Source organism: Schistocerca piceifrons, chromosome 6 (genome assembly GCF_021461385.2).
Source record: "Schistocerca piceifrons isolate TAMUIC-IGC-003096 chromosome 6, iqSchPice1.1, whole genome shotgun sequence".
Taxonomy (NCBI): Eukaryota; Metazoa; Arthropoda; class Insecta; order Orthoptera; family Acrididae; genus Schistocerca; species Schistocerca piceifrons.
Window position 1 is genome coordinate 466,644,909 of NC_060143.1, and position 10,835 is coordinate 466,655,743.

Below are 10,835 nucleotides of genomic sequence, written 5' to 3' on the forward strand. Positions count from 1 at the left end.
AGGGGGGTGGGACGTAAAACGGGCCGACTTGGAGCAGGAGAGGCACCACAGGACATTTTAATTTCCACTGTCTATACTTTTGCAAGTAAATTCATAAAACTTTGTCAGCATGACCAGGAAGGATTCAGGATTCACACTTGTATCAGCGGAAGTTCAAAAACATAACAAAAATATTTTTTTTTACGTGTGAAATTTCATCATTTTTTCACTTAATATTGGCTGCATTTGTTGCTATAGGTACCCTTTTCTTCGTAAGTGAGAGAGACTGTTCGATGAATTTGGCACAGCATACAAACCATACTTACAGGTGTCTGAAACTCTAGAATCTATTTAATTTATGGCTTGGCTCTGAGCACTATGGGACTTAACATCTGAGGTCATCAGTCCGCTGGAACTTAGAACTACTTAAACCTAACTAACCTAAGGACATCACACACATCTGTGCCCGAGGCAGGATTCGAACCTGCGACCGAAGCGGTGGCAGACTGTAGCGCCTAGAACCGCTCGGCCACTCCGGCCGGCTTTAATTTATGAAAAAATGAATGAGCTGCTACGTTTTAAACTTTGTGTTTAGAAAAAAATCAAATTTGTAGTTAATTATCTCAATTTTTACCACAGTTTTTAATAGCTTTGCAAAAGTCTAGAATTTGACACACCTGTAAGTATGGTTTGTATGCTGTGCAAAATTCATGAAAGAATCTCTCTTACTTGTGAAGAAAAATGTACCTATAGCAACAAATGCAGCCAACAGTAAGTGAAAAAAAATGATGAAATTTCATATCTAAAAAAAATTTATATTGTTATGTTTTTGCACTTCCACTGCAATGAGTGTGAATTCTGAATCCTTCCTGGTCATGATGACAAAGTTTTATGAATTTATTTGTAAAAGTATACACAGTAGAAAATAAAATGTCCTGTGATGCCTCTCCAGCTCCAAGTTGGCCCATTTGACGTCCTACCTCCCTTAAGAACGTGTTTTCTAATATGTTTTGTATGACGATATTAGTTGACGCTTAGACTGACTGCCATAAAGACCTTTGGTCTCTAGTAGTCAGCCGGCCAGAGTGGCCGTGCGGTTCTAGGCGCTACAGTCTGGAACCGAGCAACCGCTACAGTCGCAGGTTCGAATCCTGCCTCGGGCATGGATGTGTCTCATGTCCTTAGGTTAGTTTAATTAGTTCTAAGTTCTAGGCGACTGATGATCTCAGAAGTTAAGTCGCATAGTGCTCAGAGCCATTTGAACCATTTTTTTCTCTAATAGTCTCTTGCGGTACCCATTATGTGTAGTCAAACCACTGTACCCCACGGGGTTTTGATGTTTAGAGGACCTGCAACACAGCTACGTCATGTTGGTTGTATTCGGCAGTGACCCACTTTTTTTGCTGTCAAGTGTACCTGCAGAGTGTTACCCCCAGGTATTTGTATGACTAGAAGGTCGGGAGTATTTCACCTGAAAAACGTTTGAGCATGCACGGACAGAGAATGCTACAACCGAGAGAGAGCAAAAATAAGACCTGCACATTGTTTTACACAGTGTCTACCTCGCCGAGAAGGCAAGGCGTTGAGCAGCATCTGGAGACGCATTCTGACGACACGCAGCAACTGCGGCAGCGGCACAAAGCGACCGTATAAGCGACTCTCGGGCGCGGTAGAGCTAGCGCCTGAGTCAGAGCGGGCCCCTACGGAAGGTGGCCAGTGGTCCTCTACCACGTCGGCGGCGGCGCCTGAGGACTCCAGAGGAGCGTCATGGGGGGGGGGGGGGGGGGCAGCGTGCGGTGTGCGCGCATGCCTGCCGGCGCCGGGACGCCGGTCGCCGCGGCGCCAGACCGCGGCAGTCGTGCTCCGGCGGACGTCGCGAGCGGCCGACCGAGGCGAAGCGCAGCGCCATCCACTGTGCCGCTGGCGGGCCGCGGAGACGTCGCGACGCGCGTCAGGAGCCGGCGGGCGAGCAGCGTGCGCCGGAGTCGCGGACTCGCGCGTCGCCCCCGGTGGGCCGGCCACGTCCGAATATTTACAAACAATCGCTTTTCTTTAGCGAGTGGAACATTTTGGTGTACTATAATCCCTCCTCTGTGAAACCCGGTAGCGGACGTAGTAGGCATTTCTTACGTAATTGACAAGTTAGCAGTCTGACACAATAATAGCGTTAGCATAAAAGAATTCAAAGAGTTCCCTCATTTTTCCCCTCATTTTTCTCTCTAGTAATCCACGTATCCTCTTTGCACAGTGATCGAGTTCTAGTTGTTCATCAAGACATTAGAAAATTGAACCAGTGTTTTCTAAATACCGGAGGTTATCAACTGTATTGCGTGAACGATACTTACGGTTACAGACCCACACATTATTCTGATCAAACTTGGAAAGGCTCTCCTCTCGCGTTTAGCACACTGCCAGTCTACTCTCTAAATAATTTATCCATTTCCAACACAGTTTCGAAGTGCTGCATTCTCGCAGTCCATTAACCGGCTGCAGTTACCTTTTAACCACACGGGTAAAAAATTTAAGAAAATGTGTTTTTAAACAGACAGGGCGATAAAGATTTGTGTAACTGTTGGAAAGGGTCATAGACTCCTTCTCTGCTAACACTACAGTGCAGGACTGCATCTAAGACCACGGAACAATCATACACACTATTACGAGTTATTCAGTCGCTGTGGAGGTTGACAGTTGAATTCTGGGCACCATTTATCGTGTCAGTGTACTCACTTTCCATAATACGCTGTTGTAGACATTGGGCACTTGTTCTGTGGCACTCGAACAACGTTCGACTGTGCGAGAATAAACAAAAACAACACAAAAAAACCATACGGTTTTCGGAGAGTTCGTCGGGTATAGATGCTATTAATTATACTCCGTGTTCTATTTAAAGTGATAGAATCTTAGACTCTTAGAGACTGTTTAATTTGTTGATAAATGTCGCCCAGTTGTTCTCTATAGCTCGTACAGTGCTTGACTGTGTGAGAATAAACAAAAACGAAACAAAAAACCATACGGTTTTCGGAGAGTTCGTCGGATGTAGAAGCTATTAATCATACTCCGTGTGCTGTTTAGCGTGATAGCGTCTTAGACTCTTAGAGACTGTTGAATTTGTTGATAAATGTCGCCCAATTGTACTCTATAACTCGTACAGTGCTCAACTTCATCAGAATCATTCAAAAGCCGGATCCTCTGCGAAGCGACCATCACTTGTGGAAGTTCCGTGTGACGTTTGTCAGGGCAGAGTATTGACGATCGAGGCATTCCTTAACTGTTCGTAGGAGTTGCCTGATTTATTTGCATAGCGCTGGTGCGACTCCTTAAAAAGGCGCGTAATTTTCGAAGTGTTGATCTGTAGAGGATGTAAATATTATGTGTGTTGTCTGTACAGACATTTCCTTTCGAGAGAAAGAAACCTGAGGGAACGGATTAGAAAGTGTGACATTATAGAAAGCCGGATCATCTGTGAAGCGACCATCACTTGTGGAAGTTATTCCTATTCCGTGAGGCGGTTATCAGGACAGAGTATTGACGATCGAGGCATTCCTTGACTGTTCGTAGGCGTTGCCTGATTTATTTGCACAGTGCTGGTCCGATTCCTTAAAAAGGCACGTAATTTTCAAAGTGTTGATCTGTAGAGGTTGTAAATGTTATGTGTGTTGTCTGAACAGACATTCCCTTTCGAGAGAGAGAAACCTCAGGGAACGGATTAGGAAGTGTGACTTTATAGAAGGACTTTCTAAGACAGTTCAACCCGCCGCGCACCGTTGATATTACTGCGGAAGCGTAATAGCGTCTACGTTAGTTTGTGACGTGTACTGTCGAATGCTGATTTCTGAAACAGCGTGTGATATCGAACAGAAGTGTATTCATTATTGGTCGCTGCCGTTCAGCTGGTACGCAGGAGCGTTGGTAGGGTCCTACACTTTGTGACACTGTAGGGCATCCGTCCCGCTTTAGCTGAAGCAGTGGTGGCATGTAGACGGAGCCTGGAGCAAGCGACCGAGTGTCGGCGTTCAGCAATGGCAGCCAGAGCGTTTTTGGCGGGCCGCCTGGTTGCGGTGTTGACGGCGGCGGTGGCCGGTGCGCTGTCGCGGGCGGAAGCGGCGGAGCCCCCGCCGGAGGCCGCGCCGGGCTTGGACGGCGTCACCGGTGGCAGCAACGGCAGCGGGGGCGGCAGCACCGGCGGGGGCGGAGCGCGCCCCGCCGAGGACTACGAGATGTACGACTACAGCTGGAGCGAGTCGCACGCCATCTTCAACTGGAGCGAGCTAGCGCCCGCGCTTCTGGTGTACGGCGCCACGTTCGCGCTAGGAGTCGCCGGCAACTCGCTGATCATCTTCACGGTGTGCCGCTACCGCCGCATGAGCACCACCACCAACGTCTTCCTGGCCAGTCTCGCCTCCGCGGACCTGCTGCTTATCACCGTCTGCATCCCCGTCAAGGTAAGCTCCGCCACTCCGCCTGCCGCAGCGCCATCGTGGACCCACATTCCCAGATTAACTTTTAGAAAGCCGTCATGCTTCGGTATCTTTAAGTAACAGCGATGACACCCATTTCATTTGTAATGAACATTACATTACATCATCTTCTACATCTACATCTACATGATCACTCTGCAATTCACATTTAAGTGCTGGGCAGAGGGTTCATCGAACCACAATCATACTATCGCTCTACCATTCCACTCCCGAACAGCGCACGGGAAAAACGAACACCCAAACCTTTCTGTTCGAGCTCTGATTTCTCTTATTTTATTTTGATGATCATTCCTACCTATGTAGGTTGGGCTCAACAAAATATTTTCGCATTCGGAAGAGAAAGTTGGTGACTGAAATTTCGTAAATAGACCTCGCCTCGACGAAAAACGTCTTTGCTTTAATGACTTCTATCCCAACCCGCGTATCATATCTGCTACACTCTCTCCCCTATTACGTGATAATACAAAACGAGCTGCCCTTTTTTGCACCCTTTCGTTGTCCTCCGTCAATCCCACCTGGTAAGGATCCCAAAGCGCGCAGCAATATTCTAACAGAGGACGAACGAGTGTAGTGTAAGCTGTCTCTTTAGTGGATTTGTTGCATCTTCTAAGTGTCCTGCCAATTAAACGCAACCTTTGGCTCGCCTTCCCCACAATATTATCTATGTGGTCTTTCCAACTGAAGTTGTTCGTAATTTTAACACCCAGGTACTTAGTTGAATTGACAGCCTTGAGAATGGTACTATTTATCGAGTAATCGAATTCCAACGGATTTCCTTTGGAACTCATGTGGATCGCCTCACACTTTTCGTTATTTAGCGTCAACTGCCACCTGCCACACCATACAGCAATCTTTTCTAAATCCCTTTCTAAATCTTCAGATCACTTTCCGATATCTACATCTGCATCTACATTTACACTCCGCAAGCCACCTAACGGTGTGTGGCGGAGGGCACTTTACGTGCCACTGTCATTACCTCCCTTTCCTGTTACAGTGGCGTATGGTTCGCGGGAAGAACGACTGCCGGAAAGCCTCCGTGCTCGCTCAAATCTCTCTAATTTTACATTCCTGATCTCCTCGGGAGGTAAGTAGGGGGAAGCAATATATTCGATACCTCATCTAGAAACGCACCCTCTCGAAACCTGGACAGCGCGATGCAGAGCGCCCCTCTTGCAGAGTCTGCCACTTGAGTTTGCTAAACATCTCCGTAACGCTATCACGGTTACCAAATAACCCTGTGACGAAACGCTCCGCTCTTCTGTGGATCTTCTCTATCTCCTCTGTCAACCCGACCTGGTACGGATCCCACACTGATGAGCAATACTCAAGTATAGGTCGAACGAGTGTTTTGTAAGCCACCTCCTTTGTTCTTTCTTAGACTGTCATACCGTCATCAGGCCGACAAAAACATTCGCACAAAATGGGGTAAATGTTCCTTGAACTCAAAAGTATAGGTACGAAAAGGTGCTGAGTGTCATTGTTTCACAACACAGTTCAGCATGACGCTAGACACATTGGACTCCCGTGCCCTACCTGTACTTTCTATGTCAACGAACAGTCATTCCATGTTATGTTGGTGAAATGTGTTGACTGATGATGATATAATATCGCAACTATTCAAAATAATAAAAAATATTAATATGAATGCTGTTGGCAATTTTTATTTTCTGCATCATTTAAGAGCTGTGGTGCACTGCTTGCAGAAAGCATTCTGTGAAATCGTTTAAGTTATTGTTCTGTTTGCTAAAAGATCGAGGTCAGAGGGCAAGCTCATACCAGGGGAGCGGGGGACAATCCTCATGTTAGTTTAGCAGGAAACATGGTGGGGAGAGATTAAAGCACAACTACTTACAAAATAAAACTCAACACTATTCGTAAACTGTGTTTATTAATTACCAAACATATTAGTGGCACCAGTTTATAGTAGATATCCACTTTTGCTGATTACAATCTACCTAACTGATGGAGTTTCATACTCTCCATTGCATATGGTACGGAGAGACAGTCTTGCGAAATAATTTTCCCAAACTATCCTTCAGCAGCTAGCTCGCCAACCGCACGTAATACAAATACTTTAGATCTTGTAGCTTCATACAGGACTGACTTCATAGACAGTGTCAATAGTGAGACTGGTATTAGTGATCTACATCTACATTTATACTCCGCAAGCCACCCAACAGTGTGTGGCGGAGGGCACTTTACGTGCCACTGTCATTACCTCCCTTTCCTGTTCCAGTCGCGTATGGTTCGCGGGAAGAACGACTGCCGGAAGGCCTCCGTGCGCGCTCGAATCTAATTTTCACATTCGTGGTCTCCTCGGGAGGTATAAGTTGGGGGCAAGCAATATATTCGATACCTCATCCAGAAACGCACCCTCTCGAAACCTGGACAGCGCGATGCAGAGCGCCTCTCTTGCAGAGTCTGCCACTCCAGTTTGCTAAACATCTCCGTAACGCTATCACGCTTACCAAATAACCCTGTGACGAAACGCGCCGCTCTTCTTTGGATCTTCTCTATCTCCTCTGTCAACCCGACCTGGTACGGATCCCACACTGATGAGCAATACTCAAGTATAGGTCGAACGAGTGTTTTGTAAGCCACCTCCTTTGTTGATGGACTACATTTTCTACGGACTCTATCAATGAATCTCAACCTGGCACCCGCCTTACCAACAATTAATTTTATATGCTCATTCCACTTCCAAATTGTTCTGTACGCATTCTCCCAGATATTTTACAGAAGTAACTGCTACCAGTGTTTGTTCCGCTATCATATAATCATACGATAAAGGACCCTTCTTTCTATGTATTCGCAATACATTACATTTGTCTATGTTAAGGGTCAGTTGCCACTCCCTGCACCAAGTGCCTATCCGCTGCAGATCTTCCAGCATTTCGCTGCAGTTTTCTAATGCTGCAACTTCTCTGCATACTACAGCATCATCCGCGAAAAGCCGCATGGAACTTCCGACACTATCTACTAGGTCATTTCTATAACGGGTGATCAAAAAGCCAGTATAAATTTGAAAACTTAATAAACCACGGAATAATGTAGATAGACAGGTAAAAATTGACACACATGCTTAGAATGACATGGGGTTTTATAAAAACCAAAAAGAAAAACACCCCATATTGCTAGACGCGTGAAAGATATCTTGCTCGCGTCGTTTGGTGATGATCGTGTGCTCAGCCGCCACTTTCGTCATGCTTGGCTTCCCAGGTCTCCAGACCTCAGTCCGTGCGATTATTGGTTTTGGGATTACCTGAAGTCGCAAGTGTAGCGTGATCGATCGACATCTCTTGGGATGATGAAAAACAACATCCGACGCCAATGCCTCACCATAATTCCGGACATGCTTTACAGTGCTGTTCACAACATTGTTCCTCGACTACAGCTATTGTTGAGGAATGATGGTGGACATATTGAGCGTTTCCTGTAAAATCATCTTTGCTTTGTCTTACGTTGTTATGCTAATTATTGCTATTCTGATCAGATGAAGCGCCATCTGACGGACATTTTTTGAACGTTTGTATTTTTTTTATTCTAATAAAACCCCTTGTGATTCCAAGCATGTGTGTCAATTTGTACCTCTCTATCTACATTATTCCGTGATTTATTCAGTTTTCAAATTTATACTTACTTTTTGATCATCCGGCATATTGTGAAAAGCAATGGTCCCATAACACTCCCCTGTGGTACGCCAGAGGTTACTTTAACGTGTGTAGACGTCTCTCCATTGAGAACATGCTGTGTTGTTTTTGCCAAAAACTCTTCAATCCAGCCACACAGCTGGTCTGATATTCCGTAAGCTCTTATTTTGTTTATCAGGCGACAGTGCGGAACTGTACCGAACGCCTCCCGGAAGTCAAAGAAAATGGCATCTACCTGGGAGCCTGTATCTAATATTTTCTGGGTCTCAAGAACAAATAAAGCGAGTTGGGTCTCACACGATCGCTCTTTCCGGAAGCCGTGTTGATTCCTACAGAGTAGATTCTGGATTTCCAGAAATGACGTGATACGCGAGCAAAAAACTAGTTGTAAAATTCTACAACAGATCGATATCAGGTGATCATGATGATACCAGGTAACCATCAGTGCGAGGTATAGTCAAAATACAACAGGGATTTTTATTTTTCTTGAAGAATCTTTATTTATTCGCGAAAACCAACTTTGCCCCTTTACATTTTTTTTTTTTATAGCGGCGGAGCCCCTCCACGCCCATACCGGCATTGTGACCAACTCAAATGGTCTACTGCCATCTCTGCATAAGGGTTAGTTTTCACTAAAGTGAGGTGTCGCAGGATGTGGGTACTGCGATGTTTGCGTACGTCTAGTTAAGGTTAACCATTAATACGCGCTCATCTGGAGATAGATTGGGTCGAAGTCGAACGAAGGGTAGCGGTTTGAAGGGCAGAGGAGAAAAAGTGCCAAGGCAAGAGCCAAGGGAAACAAACCTCTGCGATAGTTAGATCGGATGGTAAGAGCAGTAGCGGATCTTTACTGCCTGCGACAGGTCATGCAAGGGTAGGCTTTGTTGCCCGGGAAAGTCAAGGTCCCGATAACGGTTTTGTTTCTTACTAAAAAGTCGCGAAGGAACATTGAGGTCTGAGCGGGAGTATAACATGACGAAATTTCCACGGGTGGTTTTGCTACAGCTCTAGGCGTTTTCTTCGGATTGCTTCACGTAAACTGCGCATAACTTCCAGGAAGTCTTCCTTATGGACTGTACGACCATCTATCGAGTTCGAGTCTCGGTCCGGCACAAAGTTTTAATCTGCCACGAAGTTTCATATCAGCGCACACTCCGCTGCAGAGTGAAAATTTCATTCTGGAAACATGCTTAGGCGGTGGCTAAGCCATGCTTCCGCTATATCATTTCTTTCAGGAGTGCTAGTTCTGCAGGAGAGCTTCTACGAAGCAAGAGAGCTTCTGTGAAGTTTGGAAGGTAGGAGACGAGGTACTAGCGGAATTAAAGCTGTGAGAACGGGGCGTGAGTCGTGCTTGGGTAGCTCAGATGGTAGAGAAAGAAACCGTTGTGTTTGTCTCAACCACCGTATTCACCGAACCTGGCCCCTTGAGACTTATTTCTATGTACGACTCATGATGCGCTATCCCATTGTAGTCGAAGAAACCTGTCAGGAGAACCTTCACTAGTGATTGAACTTTTTATCACTTTGGCTCTCCAGACTGTTTCCAATGGGATGACTGGTCCTTGGTTTCGATACCATACCAGTACACCTAAGTTTCGTCAACTGTTATAACCTTCTGTAGAGGTTGTGGGTCCTTGCGATTTCATTCATCAGTCGCTGAGCGATGTCTGTGCGACGTCGTTTTTGGTCGAAATTCAACAATTTAGGAACAATCTTTGTTGCAACACGTTTCATGCTCAAAGCATCCGAAAAAACTGCTTCTCATGTGCCAAAGGATGTACCGACATCACCAGCCACCTTTCTGAAGGTAATGCAGCGATTTTCCAGAACCATTTTCTTTACTTCTTTCATATTGTCGTCAGTAATTCATGTGTTAGAGGGTCCAGAGCGATCGTCATCTTTAACGTCTTATCGATCCTTTTAGAAATGTTTATACAACTCGTAAACTCTTGTATTACTCATAATAGATTCGTCAAAAGGCATAGTCAACATTTCGGATGCGGTGCTACACTTTATTACATTTCCGAGGCACAATTTAACGCAGATTCTTCGGTCCATCTTTTTCGTACGTAAAAATTCGCCGAGCGCTCGAAAGCACGTATGATATTTTCGATTGTCAAGAATAAACTAATATCCAAAACAGCTGATAATTCAAAGATACATCAAGAATATCTCTACCGACAAGATAAAAAAGTTTTGGAAATCGTATGTTCAAAGAAAACGCGAAATTAAAAAATTTCCGTTACTTTTTGATCACACATCACGTAAATCTCACAGTGTGTACACAAAAAACTGATGCCCACTATGGTGAATCTTCTTTGCTGCTTATGGTGTAAACGTCGGCAGCACATAGACTGACAGTGTAGTCGATTTGCTGCCACTGTCCACACCGTAAGGAAGCGAGCAGATTTAGCATAGTGTACATAGATTTTTTTGCACCTTCTGTAAGATGTGTAGGGACTCCAAGGCTACATAAGATAATTACGTGAAAACTGAAAGCCTTACAGAAAACAGACACGTATGACTGGATAGAGGATCCCACGAAGTTTCTATCTCATATTACATGTGGTCAATGTGGGTACATCCTGTGACGTGGCAAACGTCAATATGTCGCTGAAGCGAACTACCGGGAAGCTGAGACAGAAGACCGCTTTGGAAATCTATTCATTGGCTACAATCCTTCCGGATGTTGTACCGCGTCATCGTATAAAATAATTTAATTATAAAT

General features: G+C 45.2%; 1 protein-coding gene across 1 annotated transcript; it reads left to right on the top strand.

Moving 5' to 3' along the window:
* Nucleotides 1-2,028: 2,028 nt before the first annotated feature.
* LOC124803382 (kiSS-1 receptor-like) lies at nucleotides 2,029-6,294 on the top strand. Its single transcript, XM_047264567.1, has 2 exons — nucleotides 2,029-4,421; nucleotides 6,208-6,294. The coding sequence occupies exons 1-2, from the start codon at nucleotides 3,999-4,001 to the stop codon at nucleotides 6,292-6,294; spliced, it is 510 nt and encodes a 169-aa protein (XP_047120523.1). The 5' UTR covers nucleotides 2,029-3,998.
* Nucleotides 6,295-10,835: the final 4,541 nt, after the last annotated feature.